This window comes from Cimex lectularius, unplaced genomic scaffold (assembly GCF_000648675.2).
Source record: "Cimex lectularius strain Harlan isolate CLEC.00 unplaced genomic scaffold, Clec_2.1 scaffold46, whole genome shotgun sequence".
NCBI classification, from domain to species: domain Eukaryota; kingdom Metazoa; phylum Arthropoda; class Insecta; order Hemiptera; family Cimicidae; genus Cimex; species Cimex lectularius.
Window position 1 is genome coordinate 536200 of NW_019392654.1, and position 16477 is coordinate 552676.

At 36.0% G+C, this 16477-nt stretch overlaps 2 protein-coding genes across 2 annotated transcripts; one reads left to right on the forward strand and one right to left on the reverse strand.

The window, feature by feature from the left end:
• Positions 1-1904: 1904 nt before the first annotated feature.
• LOC106672894 (ATP-binding cassette sub-family F member 3) lies at positions 1905-14227 on the reverse strand. The gene is made up of 14 exons (XM_014404687.2): positions 13836-14227; positions 13555-13663; positions 10751-10934; positions 10555-10683; positions 10392-10486; positions 8249-8353; positions 7687-7845; positions 4959-5159; positions 4530-4886; positions 4298-4472; positions 2614-2794; positions 2332-2552; positions 2114-2270; positions 1905-2054 (listed from the first exon to the last, which is right to left on the reverse strand). Exons 1-13 carry the CDS (start codon positions 13906-13908, stop codon positions 2115-2117), a joined length of 2145 nt encoding a protein of 714 aa, XP_014260173.1. The 5' UTR covers positions 13909-14227; the 3' UTR covers positions 1905-2054; position 2114.
• Positions 14209-15320, forward strand: LOC106672895 (UPF0160 protein MYG1, mitochondrial). The gene has a single exon (XM_014404688.2). It carries the CDS (start codon positions 14240-14242, stop codon positions 15281-15283), a length of 1044 nt encoding a protein of 347 aa, XP_014260174.1. The 5' UTR covers positions 14209-14239; the 3' UTR covers positions 15284-15320.
• Positions 15321-16477: the final 1157 nt, after the last annotated feature.

Sequence of the window (16477 nt, forward strand, 5' to 3'; positions counted from 1 at the left end):
ATAGTGAAATACTTCAGACAGAATTAAAACAGCAATGCTAAGCAGACATAGATGGTGTAATGACCAAAATGTATAAGCCAGCTGGGTGTTAACGCCAAGTGCATTTGATTGTACTCGATAATTCCTGATTGTTCTATCCTCTCCCTGTCCATATTTTTCCTCAGTATTGCTGCTCTGCGAGTCTTTCTCTAATGATTTTCTCTTCAGTTTTTCTCTCACCCTCGCTTCTCATTTAAAGCAGTTCATTTTTATTGTTTCACAAAGTTACATGTTTTATATTCATTTAATTTAAATTCACAAGAGAGTTGGCATTAGAACAAAGTTCTCTGCTAGACAACGCTGAGCTGTGTGGGCTTTCGGACCTGAAAGTCCTATAAATTTGGTCAGCCACCAAACAAGATGAGTGGCTTTTTGCTCTTTGCAAAATTCTCCCAATTTATTATTATATGATTGTATCTTATTATTTTAATCTGTTTTTCTTCTATTTCAATTTAATTTTGGTCATTTGTGCAAGCAAGTGACGGAATGCTGGGTTACCATTTATTTTTTTATTAATTATACATATAATTAATTAATCATTTCAATAGGATGTAAATATATTATGATAACTGATGGTATTTTTGTAAATAATTATTGTTGGCCATATAATAACCCCCATATATAATTAAATAAAAAATAAAATTTAATATTTAAATAAATAAATAAATTTAGAAATTATGTTGATTTGTAGGATTAAATTTTATTCTCTATGAAAATGTCCAGTTAATAGCCGAAACATTGTGGAATAGAAAAAATGCCTTTTTCTGAAAAGTAAAAACTAATAAATTGCCAAAAAAAGAAAAATACAATCTGTGAAATCTTAATATTTCATTTGAAAATGTAGATGTACAGTACTAGATGGGGTGTGTATTATCTTGCACCCTTTGGGCACTATTGTATCATACCGGTAAGTCCTAGCTATTTATTTATTTATTTTTTAAATTATTTGTAGCCTATGCAGATTTGTGCCTATTACAAATGTAATTGCAGTACAATTTTCTTTTCACACGATCTCAGCACTAACAGTAATGCCATCACTACGTGAGAAGCCACCAACCAATGCTCGCACTCAGTGTGAGGGATTAAGGGACAAGGAAGATCGTCAATTAGGGCAACACAATGGGTTCCCGGGATGGGAATGTGTAGAGAGGGCTCAAGCAGTAGAATTAGGATGGATCGAGAAGTTAGTGTGAAACTTTTGGAATTGGTAAATGATCAAGAGGAATGTTGAGGTCGATGTGGATAGTGAAGTTCGTGACGTAGTAAGGAGCTTTGATGATAGGTCTGAGGACTTTTGATTGAAAGGATTGGATGTGCTGGAATGTTGAATGGCTTAGCAGAACCTAACAGATCCACTCCAAAAGTAGCAGTAATTCTTTGTATAAGGTTAGTTGAGTTCTTAATATCGGAGGATCCTAGGAGTTTTCGTAGTTGTACAAGTCTTGTGTTGTCTTCTTTTAACTCGTGTGTGGGGATCCATGATAGTCTGCTATGTTTTTGTCCTAGGTATTTGATTTGAGTGTAAGTTGGTATCTCTTTGTAGAGGGCAAGGCTGTTTTTTCCAATGTGAACGTACACTGAATAGAATCTTCTTCATTTAGTCTTTCCTCCACTTTTGCACCAGTCTTCTATGAGCTTAAGGTGTTATTGGTGTTGAGGTAGCTAGGATAGAATTTGAGTTAAAGAACAGAATTGTGGTATTGTATGCTTAGGTTATTTAAATACATTTAGACTTTTAAATGTTGAAAAATTAGTGCCGAATAATAGGGATTGAGTTGCTAAATAAACTGCATTTAAGAAATGTATGTTTGATAATGCACCCATGTTATCCGGTTGCGCTAAGGGTTGAAAACATAAGTACTAACCACAATTTCAAATATAGTATTATGTATTTTACATTTTAAGTATTACAAATAATTTTATACAGTTATGTATTACACATAAATACAAAATTGGCTCATGATAATCACATATCAGACAGTTTGTGCACGTCAGTCATGAGCTTATAGTCAACCCTAAAATTGAAAGAAATTTAATATCAGTATTTGGTACAATATTACAGTTTGGATATTACCTTATTTGCCCAGGTCCAATAGTTCCTTTTCAACAATCTCTCTGTACTGATCGAACCCACCTTCTAAACTCTTAACGGTCCCTTGTCCACAGACCCATAATTCCTTACACACCATACGAATAAGGCGTTCATCGTGAGATACCAAAATAACTCCTCCCTAAAATGAGGTTAGATGACACCAATGATAAATATCTTCATTTTTTTTTTTTTTAACTTACAGTGTATTTGTTAACAGCGTGACCGAGGGCTTCAATTGTTTCAATGTCGAGATGATTTGTTGGTTCGTCTAGGATCAGAAAGTTTGGATTTGACATGCACATCTTGGCGAAAGCTACCCTAGATTTTTGCCCTCCTGATAAAGATGCGACAACCTGCAAGGCCAGGTCGCCAGATATACCGAAACTACCCAATTGCCTTCTGTACTCTTCAATCGGTTTTCCTTCATTTCAATCACATTGTGTTACTACTATGAAATCAAAATTTTATTATATTTATTTTACCTGGAAATGCCTGTTGAAGTAGTTCTACAGATGAACAATTCATCTGGAGTTGGTCCACATGATGCTGGCTGAAGTACGCAAACCTTAAGTTCCTGTGTACCACTCTCGTGCCTGCTGTCGGTGTCAGTAAGCCAAGGATTAATTTTAACAATGTTGTTTTCCCAGCACCATTATCACCAACCTACAATTAAAATATGTTTTCTAAAGTTTCTTTTAAATCGTAAAGTTATCGACTGAGAGGTTCGTAATTTTTGATTATTTAAGTCCGTTCTTTAACCTGGTTTCTTTAATCTGTCATATGTGTTTTGACATTTCACAACCATCAGTAGGTCTATGTATTTATTTGTTTTCCATTGTATAAAGAATCGTGAAACTGAATCTATTGAGGGATAAAGACACACTGTTTACTTAACATTAATTTACGACAGTGGAATATCAAGCATTTCTTCAAACCGAACTTCAGTTAGGTAATAATTATTTAGGACCTACAATTTACAATTTTTTTTTAAAGAATCACAAGGACCTTTAAATAATATTTTGAGGCAAAAAAGTGGACACCCTCATTTTTTTTAGTAGTAAATAATTGCAATTATTCTAAGTTTTATTTTTGCTGTGTACTGGATATTTTTAAAGAAAAATTTTTAAATAAAAAATTCAACGGAAGGAAATATTCAACCCAGTACGGAGTATTTTTCTTCTTCTTGCATTGATCACCACTACATTTGATGTGGCATCGATTTTATGAGGTTTTGATGTAGTGCTATAGAATATGTCCATACTCCTCTAACACTGCCATTCTTAATTCCTGCAAATTCTCTTGCATCACTGGGCAACTTTTGACCACCTTTGACAACTCATCCCAAAGGTGTTCGAAAGAGTTAAAATTGGAACTACATTCTGGCCAATGAATAGATGTTCGTTCAAGTAGTCACCAACGATCCTAGCTGTGTGGGGCCTTGCATTGACATGCATAAAAAATAAAGCCATCGCCAATTAGTAGCATATACAGAACAACTTGAGCACATTTTCAGTGAATAATGCAGCTGTTGGGAACCCTCGATCAAGTTGTGCAACCTGCATAGAAATGTCTGCCAAATCATAACATCACTACCACAATAGCTTCTCCAGAGTGAAAATGTTGCAAGGATATCTCTCTCTACTGTTCTTCTCCAAAGAGCTCAAACCAAATCATGACTCATCCGAAAACAAGATTTTAGTCCAATCTTGTTTGTACCAATTGATGTGATTTCTTTGCGAAACTTAACTGAGCTGTTTTGTGTATTGTCAGATATTGTCTGCACCAGCAGCAGGCCATCTTGCACGTAATCAGCTTCTGAAAGTTTTCGCCAGTGTGTAAACTGACATTGCTAACTTGTTGAAGCTGTTGCTTGATCTCAACAATGGTGGAATGTCAATTACGGAGTACATTTCAAACAATAAAACTATCATCTCTCTGAGATGGAGGTATCTCTTTGGACACTTTATCAAATAAGGTAAGAGAGCAATATCAAGTATTACATAAACCCAAACTGATACAACCCACTGTTGAAAATATAAATGCCAAAATGCTTCTCACAAACCAATATTAGAAAAAAAAAACAACCTATAGTTTTCTATTCACTAAGATTAGCCAAAGATTGACATTAATGAAGTAGGTATTCATGTAAATTTATGTACTGCTTACGATACAAATCCTCGACTCCAAAGTTGCACCCAGTTCAACATTTTTTAGTATTATTTTATCAGGAGAATATCCAAAGGACAGCTCTTGCAGTTGAAGTATTGGAGGGGAAAGAGGCTCCACTTCAGGGAATCGTAAAACCACTTCTACTTCTTTTTCAATAGGTTTAAGTTCAGGCCTGCAAAATATTATTGCTAATAAAGAAATTTCTTCATGTTAAACAATTTCAACTTACAGTTTTTCCAGCATTTTGATTTTTGATTGAACTGAAGACGCCCTATTAGCATTGTACCTAAACCTATCGATAAATTCTTTAACATGGGCTCTGTGCTGTTCCTGTGCCTCTATCTCCCTCGTCCTGTTCCTTAGCTTTTCTATTTTAACCGATTCAAATCTAGAATAGTTCCCTTTATACGATTCAAGCGTTGCAGAATGTAAATGCAGTATGTCCGTTGGTACGGTGTCCAAAAAGTGCCTGTCGTGGGAAACTACCAAAAGTGTCGTGGGCCAGGATTGAAGATAGTTCTCAAGCCATATAATGGCCTTCATGTCCAACATGTTTGTGGGCTCATCAAGTAGAAGAAGATCTGGCCTAAAAGACAGGAGAAAATTTGTGATTTCTGTACATTTACACAAAATTTAATAAAGGAAAATGTAATCTTACCTTGAAAACAGTGCCCTCGCAAGGGCTAATCTCATCCTCCAACCACCACTAAATGTTTTTGTGGCCCTTCCTTGCATTTCGTTTGTAAATCCTAAACCTGCAAGGATAACACCAGCCCTGGCCGGAGCTTTGTCTGCCTCCATTGCTCCTAAAGCAGCATAAATTTCAGAAAGTTCTGTCGTCAACTGAGTATCGGTAGACCTAAGAAAAGTATATAGAACATTGAAAATAGAAAAAAAGAACACATTTTTTCCCCTAAATTTTTGATATCCTGGTCTGTTTATTCTCGTCTGCAACAATACCAACTACTTTACATAGATACTGGTCATATAAAACCATCAAGAATAAGCAGACAGGGATAATCAAGTTAAATATTTACACACACACACACACATGTAATTATGTAACTGCCAGGATGAGGGAAAAGAGGCTATGAAATTCTACCCTTACACACCTTATTGTTTAAAAGTAACCAAATTAACAACTGTTAGGTTCATAACAAAATATGTAAATGAGATTATTTAACTGGGTATGCCTCTTAAATTATAGTGTCTCCTGAAGTTTGTGATGTGTCAATTTGTGTCCAATTAATATGGCCTAAGATAGGCTTAGGATGAGTGTAGGTGAGTGAATAGTGTCAGAGGGTGAGTAGAGACAAGTGGGCATCAATGTGGATATCTATCTCTACAGCCTGGCCAGATCCGGGTGGAGAAAAAAACTAAGGTGACCATGAACCCACCAACTTTGGATAAAGTGCTCCACAATTTCACGGAAGCGGGGATTTTCAACACCGTCAGAATCACTTCACCTTCCTTAGTAAAAGTGCCTTTTTGAGTATGTAAATATTGTCTACTACTACTTAGAATGTGTTACTTATAGTTATTTAGCCTGAAGAAATTATTAAATGTGAGAGGTTGACACATATAGTTTTTTCTTTCTTTTACAGTGCGCTGTTTTCGTTTCTCACATTAAACAGTGTGGCGTCCATTTCCAATTTAATATTAACTATCTAACCCCAAGCACAGCTGGCAATTTCTTGGTGTAATACTACAAAAATTACGACCAACATTGTTTTGCTCTCTGGACCCTGTTTCCTCCTCAACCAATCAGAATATACCCTTGTTCTTCATGGCCATTGTTTCCCATAGAAATTGACATAAAATGGAGATTCCCATTACAAGATTTTTTTTTTTAAACAAAGGTATTTCAACTATGAGGATGTATGAACCCTCAGGGTGATGGTTTTTTTTTTTTTTTGGGGGGGGGAACAACACATTTGTAAGTATGTCGGGTAAGAATGCAGGGCTGCCTTTAACTTACAGTGATGAGTGCTGTGTCCAAGCCTTAACCGTTGCAGCCACTGATGCACCTAACCCCTCAATTAAAACCATGCATCAGATGACATGCTTTTGTAATAGTTCTTCACCATTCTAGATTGAACCACTGGCATTTCAAATATTTTGGTGAGTCATCGGAGTGATGTAGTTTTATGAAATTGTCTAGGATTTTGATTATTCAAAGCAAATAAGATTACCAAGCTGTGTAATGGTGACTCCAGACACAAATAAACAATGTATTTATGTTTTTATGAGAATTTACCTTTGTTTATATTTTTTGTCTTCAAATATTCAGTATATTACAAAGGAAGGTATTATATACAATTTCTTTTTAAAAGTATTGACCATTCTTCAGCATTTGCTCATGTAAAGGTGGCTCAGACATGCAGGATTCACCGAATGCTGAGCAACAGTTCACCGAATCCCGACTAATGGTTCCTTGTCCACTTCAAAGTGCACAAATATTCATGAAGTAGCATTCAAAGTATCTACACATTTGGGAATCAACTGTACTGCACTTAAATCAACTGTAATCACCAAATACTGCTATTTATTTTTCAATAATAAACGATTCCCAACTATACAGGGTGAATTGCTACTCGTGCTACAAACTTCTCCAGTAGATTCTTCACCCTAAAATGAACAAAAAAGTTCATATTGTCCATGGTCCGATTCTNGGACCATGGACAATATGAACTTTTTTGTTCATTTTAGGGTGAAGAATCTACTGGAGAAGTTTGTAGCACGAGTAGCAATTCACCCTGTATAGATGAATTAATGAAAAACAACATCGTGTTGTTTCTGTTAGTTGGGAATGGATTGGCCCAACATAACTGTCTTGGAGTTCCTCGATTTGTACCAAGCTGAACCATTAGTTTGGAACACTTCTCTTCCGAATCACAAAAATCGGCATGAGACTTTTGATGCCTGGAAATGGATCGAAAGTAATATGGGGCAGCAGTACTCTGTGGGTTGAGTTTGTTGCCACTACACAGAACAGTAATTGTAGCTGCAGCAATGACAGTTACACTGTTGGCCATCACGATTGGTAGTAAGTTGAGGACGTGGACAGCACTTGGCAAATACACATTCACTGTTTCCACAAAAACTAAGCGGTTGAACAAGTCTTGCATATGTGTATACATAGGCACACTATTTGGCAAATGCCAAGACGAGTATCTCGAGACACATCTGGTGCCACCTTGAGATTCAAAAGAATGAAGTTAGAATGTTTGGCTTAAAACCAGACTTTACATTTGCAGGTCCAGGTGTACATAATTTTTTTATTCATGGTCATCGGTGATACTTTATTGAAGAATATAATAAATTAAAAAATAATATTTGTAATATTTCGTAACTGCAATACTGTAAATTGACTGAATAAAACTTACCCTGAATTTAACAAAGCATTTATTTCCTTTTCCCTGTCAAGGAGTGTTTGCCTTGCTATGTCACATTCCAAAACACTTTCAAGAGCTGTTTTATCATCACCGACTACTTCTTGTTCAACATGCAGAACGGAAATGTGTGAAGGGATTCTTAAAGCACCACTAAAATATAAACAAAAGGAAAGTACTGAAATGTTTGCTTAAATAAAATAGAAATTTGTATCAACTAACTTTTTTTAAACTGAATAATGTATAAAAAAGGGGACACTTATGCAGAGTGAGTACGGCTAAGGTGAAACATTTTACTTTATCCTTCTAATGTTTAAAAGTTAGTTTAGATCAGAAGATAATTTATTTTTATCTATTTAATTATTTAAATGAAAGGTATATTAACTTTATTTTGTCATAGTATATATCCTAACATTTTATTGTATAAAAACATTTCTTTATTTATACTTATCTCTTTTCCTAATTCCTAATTAATATATTCTTTACAAATGAACATAATTGCTAATGCTAACAAAATATAAATAAACGCTAAAGACCAAACAAACTAATAACATACCTTGATATCATTCTAAGTAAAGTTGTCTTTCCGAGGCCATTTCTACCAACGAGTCCATACCTTCTGCTGAATGCTAAAACCAGATCTGCTGCTTGTAGTAACACCCTGAAATCATTGATTCAATTATTGTTAATGGTAACTGTTCAGCAGAATCCATTTAAATTTATAATTTTTATGTAAAGTGTAGTTGAGACCTCTGACTTTTTACCCCAACGCTCTAACCACTTGAGCTATCATGTCTTTGATTACTCCAGAACACAAACTCATCATCTCAACTTATATTTTTTTCAAGTTTTCCTCTTTTTGGCATATATACTCAAATTTCGTGTAACCATATTGATTCTCAGCGACACACGAAACGGCCATAGGGAGTGGTTAGCGAAGAACTTCATTAATATTATGATATATTAATCCGTATGTTTGTTAGGTGCTTCTATTTAAGAAAAAATAATATGGCAGTTTCAATGTAAATGTCAAACAAAGCACATAAAATAGAGACGATAAACATGCGGACAACCAAATTACATTGAATTTTTCCTTTTTGTCTTGTCTTTTTATTGTACTTTTTTTGTCTGTGTTTAGTGTAATCATTTTGTCCAATTTTTCTGCTTTAGTTGTTCATTATGTTTATTGGGTCTTTTTTCCTTTTTCTTTCCTTTTTATTAAGTTAAAGTTGGGAAATAGATCTTGGCCAAGACAAAAAGTTGAATTATTATATTAACCCTAATCCCTTTTTTTTACACAGTCACCACTTTTTCCCTATTTACCATAAAATTTCTGCATTATGGTTCAATGTAATTAAAGAAAAGAGCCTACCGCTAGAAAGCTTAATAAACAAAGAAATCGCTATGAAATTTGCCAAGTTCTGCCATGAATTTTTCCAACAAGATTGCAAATGTAAATTTTTTCACAAATTTTAAATTTAACAGTTCTTGAATTTTTTTTCTTTTTATTATTATTATTTTTTTGACAGGGGCATCCGACAGTTTGGTCATTTCAGCCCTGAAACACTAACATAATACCGCTACACACTCGATACACAATCATACCAATAAATACATTCATACATTATTCAGAAATCGTGAGATCGGTCTCACGATTTCTGAATAATTATCGATTAATGGTCACTAATCACCACACAACCCTATATACATTGTTCGCACTCATACTGTTCGGTAGATGGAGAACTCGATATTCCTCCATCTACCTATTCACTATAATAATCTAATCTAGACTGAGGTATTTTTATAAAATTTCCACCATTGGCCCAAGTCATACACACAACCTGAGAGACGATGGAGAAGCTACTTCGCCATCAGCCCCTCCTCATTTACACCAATAAATACATTCACTCATATAAGACACAGAAACACATAACACATATTTTGAAGGATATATACAATAAAAAATTCCCAATTCCCCTAAAAAGCGGAACATGGGACTCTGAAACTCGATACTATGTTCAAGAACTCTTCTTAAGTCCGGTGGCATCCCACACGCTCTCTGTATGGAGCCAAGGCATGACAAGCCTCTATTATGAGGGACACATCGACAACTTTTCTCTGCATAAGGGCACCTGCGCCTTTATTTATTTATTTTTTTTTTAACCAAAAATTAGATAGAAAGTTCTAGAAGAGTGTCTTCTTGAAGGAAATTTAGTGCACTTTTCAAAGCTTATTTTAGATTTCTCCAAAAATGAATAGTTCGGAGCTACAAGTACATTTATGATGAAAACCATTGATAGATTTAAAAAGTGGGGAAAAAAGAGGTTCACTATCTGCAAAAGGGTTGAGAACTGGACCATGGTTCATAACAACTTTTTTGTCACTCTGAACATATGAAATTCCCCGGGAAAAGTTTAAGACACGCGTAGCCTGACACCTAGTTTATATCACAGGAAATTGAAAAAAACAAGTATTTTACGAATACGAATGAATACAGAAGATGAAACAATTTGTAAGCAAAACCAGTTCTTGAACAAGAACTTTTGAAATAAAACATATTTTGCAAATTTACAAGAATAAAGAAATTGAATTACGTCCTAATTGTAAAGAGTCCTCAGCCTGTTTGTATATATTATTATTACAACAATAAAATAGAAGGAAAACAATGAACAGGCAAATAATTGAAATGCATGACTTACTTATCACCAAAAGAAACGTCAAAGTTTTCTATCCTAATGTCTTGAGTCCTGTTTGTCCCTTTAGCTTCCATTTTTGACTCTTTCTTATTAGTGATCTAGAAGAGAATAGTAAACAATAAACTATTTCTTGTTTATTCAATTTCATTTATAAAACAAAAATTACTTGAGAAGCTGTGGCACTTTGTAATTTGACCGGAGCCGCTAATTTTGAGTTGGTTGATGTCTCTGCCCTCTTCTCCTGTTTCTGTTGCAATTTTTGCTCGGCTTTTTCCAATTTTTTTGCGTCGACTTTCTACAAAGTGGATTTAGGGCAAGTTTACAAAATGTACACATTGCAATTATATATGATAATTAATTACCAATGTGTCATCCCTCTGCATCATCCAAATTGACTTGATGTCGCCAACATTGTCCTGTAGTGTAGCAGCCATCGATCCCAAATGTACTGGCGCGTTGAGTACTTTATTTGAACAATTTGATCCACCTTTGGCAGCTCCATTTTTTGAACCTCTTAACAGGGCAAGCAGCCTCTCGCAGACTTCCCTAAGACAAAAATATCAAATGTTGACAAATCGATTGCCAATTGGAACAAACAAAAACCTCTAATTTGACTTTGAAGATCTAAAGTTGGTAGTACTGGTTAAAAAAAAAAAAGTGCTTACTATATAACGTTCTTCCCTGCAGAAATGTGTGGTGTTTAATGACCGTTAATCAATGATTATTCAGAGATGCGGTCTGGTGTGACGTAGGTTTTAGAAAAACATTTTCTTTATCGTGCCAACGTTTCGATCTTTATTGAGATCATCTTCAGTGTTCAAAGTGTGTAGATGTGTCATTCTTGTGTGTCGTGTTGAGAGAACATCTACACGGAAAACAAACACTTTGAACCCTGAAGATGATCTCAATAAAGATCAAAACATTGACGCGATAAAGAAAATGTTTTTTTAAAACCTGTTACACCAAACCGCATCTCAAGACCTCTGAATAATCATTCCTCACTGCTCACAGATTCACACTTTAACATATGCATTATTGACAAATAGTTGCCGGACAGTAATTAATACCCAGCTAAAGTAAAAAATAGTAAATTTCAGTGAAATTTGTAGATCTGATAAAACCTTACTTTCTCTAAAAGAGAAAAATCCATAGATTAGGCTGAAATTTCCAAATTTAATAAAATATCAGATAAAATGCAGTTTTCCTCGTATAAATTATAATTTTACAAAGTAATTCGATTCTCGGAATGTATTTTATTCTATTTACTTTCCTTCACCTGATAAATCAGTTATATTTGTCCGCAATAGCAAAGTACTAATTAATATTATTTCAAGTGAAATACTGTGATGTTTTGTAAAGTAGGAAAATCATCAGTTGCATTTATCTCGATTATTAAGTTTTGTGGGATTAAATAGGTTTGTTTCTTAAATTTTTGGGGCTAGGACTCATAAATTTCATTTAACATTAAAATTATGATACAAAAAGATACGTATGTTATTTTCAATTCATTGCTTTATAGATTTAGAGTAAACTGTAGAGGTGTTGATATGCAAAAGCCAGTACTGGTAACAAATTATATAAGCTTATGGGATTACAGCTATGGTGTTATTTAATATTTACTGAAATGTTAGTTTTAAGTTTGTTTTCAAGCAGAAGCTACTAGATTTTATGATTTTTCAACTAAATCACGAATACAAATTGGCACATAAATGATTAAAAATTTAAATGAGTTTTTTCAAAATTGCCCCATATTGGGAAACGCTGCCATATACCATCTGTCAGGGTGTACAGATATTTAGGGATGTCTGACGAACCAATAAAAATCAGCAAGGGTAGGTAGACCAGAATTATAGGTAACCATTAAACAATAGGTTTAGAACCTGCAGACCACAGGAAGAAATCTCACAACGTACAGCTACATATAGAGATAACGATAGTATGAGTTTAGGAAGTGGGAGGGGGGGTTATGCCAAGCACTGCAGCCTTCTGGCTTAAGTGTCACATACATGATCCATCAGGCCTGACAGTTATGATGACCGGTGGCAGGTTGAACTGAAGGGGCCATACATGTTCCGGCTGGCACGTCAGTTCAAACTTACTTAACCGAGGTTGGGCTGCTGTCAACAACTTTAACATTCACTCATCCTTAAATACACTCGTACCCATTTACATACCATACACTTAGTCAGCGTAGAGTGGAGCTCTCAATACTCTTCCATCATGCCCCACATTTGGTACTTATTCCATCAGCCTTCTCACACTTCACAATTATGCCAATAAATGCATTAACTCTCAATACATGCAATGGACACAAAACTATCTTTACAATATGCGATAAAGCAACCCTGTTTCCTCCATGAACCGTAACAAGGTATACAGATAACTGTTGCCCAGAATACTTAAATAATTGTTTCTCCTGCCATACCTTCATGCTCTCTATACAAAGGAGCCAAAGAGTTGCATCCTTCAATTAGATGGGGCATATCGAGTAACCTCTGCATGCCTGACTTATATGCGGGTTTTGGCCCAAAGTAAGTCTGTGTGTCAACTTTACAATGACATAATTAATCATGTGAAGATGACTTCTTACACACGATGAGGGCCACACATCAACAGCGCTTCTCTGCCAATCCAACTCATGTATTTAATAGAATAATGTACTTAATTCACTTAATATGAATTTAAGTTAATAATTTTAACTTTACAGCACAGGCATCAGAAAATGATTGAAAGGTGGCTGATGCCTGTCAGTCTCCTCATTTACATTCCAATTTGCCTGTGCTCGCTACAGGCCTGCCAGATAGATGATAAACATGTTCCGTCCGCTTATATCCTGTTATTCAAGCATAACTGACAGGCCGGCGGGAACGTGTATGGGGCCCCTTATACTTTCCTACATATAGAGAAGATAATATTGGTATTTTGAATGCTTGTTCAGTTAATTAATCGACCGGCGAATGTACAACAAAAACAAACTAGTGTCATTAATTGAGAAAGGTCAGAGGTCGAGTTCTAGTCAAATTTTCTATGTCCGGCACGGCAGTACTAATGTTCATCGGAACGGAACGTCGTGTTAGAATAGTGCCAGTTGTGGTACTTGGTCGTAAGCCCGATTTTCTGTAAAAAAAAAAAAGGATCGTTTTCACACCCGACAAAACGGATTTACCTGATATCGTCTTCCGTCTTGTCATCCGCCACCTCATGAAGCACACCGCCGACGGCGTCGTAAAGCTCGTCGCTGTCTTCGAAATCGTCCACTCCGGTTTTAAGAACACCTGCCACACAGAAACACCTCTCTCACTATTACAAATTCTCAAGGGAATATTAAAAAGACGTAGGAAGGCCGTCGGGCCAGTGTGATAAAGGGGAGTAAACCGTCGGAAAGCCGGGCTTTCGAAATTAAAATCACACCGGTGGTCGAGGAATGTGTTATTTTAACGCCAGTACCTTCCACATAGTCGTACAGGTCGTCGTTTATAAGTGGAAAGGCTGCTTTGAGGTAGTGGCCACAATCATCCATCTTAGGAGAGGAAGCAGAGCAATCAGCTGGACCCGTTGGAGGGGCGAAAGGGTCAACGCATCACCGGTTTTAACAAGACCACGTTTCTCAGGCTGACCAACTTTTCATACAACATCCCGATTTTATTAACTTGCTATAAATTGAAATATCATCGGTACCACCATCTACATATGTATACTTCACTTTTAACTCATCAATTTTTATATTTATTAAAAAAAGAGTTTATTTTAAATTTTTCCAAAACTTTTGGACTTTGAGTTCCAAGAGGTAGTCAAATAAAACAGTCGTGTTACCCTCCCCACAAGGGCACCGTGTGTATGTGTTCTTGTTTATGTATCTTTTAAAGCATCGATCGGGATTTTCTTTTTCCAAGTTATTTAAAAGATTTTTAACCTCGATGAAAGTTTTGAAGACGATCGGCACACATGACGGCACTTTCCATTGTGACGAAGTGCTCGGCTGTTCCATGTTGAAGATCGTGTACCCCGACGCGGAGATAGTGCGGTCGAGGAAAGATGAAGTGCTGAACAACTGTGACATTGTCATCGACGTCGGGGGCAAGTTCGACCCCGACCGGTACCTGTTCGACCACCACCAGAAATCTTTCGACCACAGCATGAGTACACTTTTGCCCGGTAAGAAATGGACGATGAAGCTGAGCAGCGCGGGTCTCGTGTATTGCCACTTCGGCAAAGATATAATCAAAGTTATATGCAAAGATATGAAAGAAAACGATCTAGAAAGTGTTTTCGACAAGGTGTATGAAGGCTTCGTCCAGGAAGTTGATGCCATAGACAACGGCGTGCCCATCTGTGACGGCAAAGAGAATTATTTCATCTCGACTAATCTCAGCTCTAGAGTTTCCCGGTTTAACAGGAGTTGGATCGTGCCTGAATCTAAATTCGATGAGACTGAAGCCTTTTACAAAGCGATGGATCTAGTCACGGGAGAATTCATTGACAAGGTCCGTCGTACGGTTACGGAATGGCTACCGGCTAAAACTATAGTAGAGAACGCCCTGGAGAAACGCCATGAAATTCACCCTTCAGGGGAAATCATTGAATTGGAGACTTTTTGTCCGTGGAAAGGGCATTTTTTCGCCCTTGAAGAACAAATGCATTTAGAGCCTAGTATCAAATTTGTTCTCTTCCAGGAAAAAACTGTTTGGAGGGTGCAGGCTGTTTCAAAGAACGAGACCAGTTTCGAACTGAGGACACCTCTGCATGAACAATGGAGGGGGCTGAGAGATGAAGAGCTCTCGAGCACTGCCGGAATCAGTGGTTGTATATTTGTCCACAGTACAGGATTTATTGGTGGTAATCAAACACGAGAAGGTGCCTTGCAAATGGCTGCAAAATCTTTAAAAGCCAATTAATTTGATGTGTAAATAAACAATGTTTTTATGAGTTTTATTAGACTTTATTTTATTTTTTTGCTTTTAATTATTTAGTGCATAAGGATGGTATTACAGAAAAATTAACCATTACAATTATTAAACTTCTTTTTAAAAGTCTTGCCCATTCTTCAGCTTAACATTTGCTCATGTAAAGGTGGCTCCAGACATATGGGATTTGCTGAATGCCAAGCAATAGTTCACCAAATCCTGACAAGTGGAGCAAGTTCGCCTTGCTCGGCAGTGTCGGTTTCTTTGTCTGCTTCAAAGTGCTCAAATATTTGTGAATATTCGTGTTTCACTCAAAGCATCCACTCATTCGGGAATCAACTGTACTGTACTTAAATCAACTATAGTAATCAATAAACAGTAACTTTATATCAATTAATTATATTTTTTATCTAAAGTTGAAAAAGTTATTGTCACGAATGGGAGATTTGACCCACGCTCAATACACCGCTGCTCTAACCACTTAAGCTATCTCACGACTTTGGTCCACTCGGACATCAACCACTAGTCTCAACTTACAACCTTTTGAATTTTCTCTCTTTTTGCCATTTTTATAAAGTGTAATATATAATTAATTGAAATAATCAATAGTCAATTATGACCGCTAAACATATATGGATTAATAGTAAGTATATAATTGTATTTACTAGCTATTTATTTTTCAATAATAAACAATTCCCAACTAGTATAGATGTATTATTGAAAGACATAGTGTTGTTTCTGTTGGTTAGGAAAGGATTTGCCCGTAATAACAGTATTGGAGTGAACCAATAATTTGGAATGCTTCTCTTCCAAATCACAAAAATCGGTACAAGATTGTTGATGCCTGTAAATGTATTGAAAGTAAGATGGGGCAGCAGTACTCTGTGAGTTGAGTTTGTAGCCACTACACAAAACAGTAACTGTAGCTTCAGCAATGACTTTCAGTGTTGTCACAATTGGTAGTAAGTTGAGGACTTGTACGGCATGTTGCAAATATATATTCGCTGTTTCCGCAAAAATTAAGTGATTTTACAAACCCTGCATGTGTGTATACATAAGCACATTATTTGGTGAATGCCAAGACGAGCATTGCAAGAGTTGCAAAATGTTCGGCAGCATTTGGCATATACTGCATGTCTGTTCAACCTTAAGCATCAAATCTAACCTGGCATTTATCTATTATTC

Coding starts and splice junctions, on each gene's coding strand:
- LOC106672894 (XM_014404687.2), bottom strand. CDS start 13,908: ATGGATGATTGTGGCCACTACCTCAAAGCAGCCTTTCCACTTATAAAC. Junction 7,846..8,248: donor TTACTTAGAATGATATCAAG/GTATGTTATTAG, acceptor TTTATATTTTAG/TGGTGCTTTAAGAATCCCTT. Junction 4,473..4,529: donor ATCAAAATGCTGGAAAAACT/GTAAGTTGAAAT, acceptor AATATTTTGCAG/GCCTGAACTTAAACCTATTG.
- LOC106672895 (XM_014404688.2), top strand. CDS start 14,240: ATGTATCTTTTAAAGCATCGATCGGGATTTTCTTTTTCCAAGTTATTT.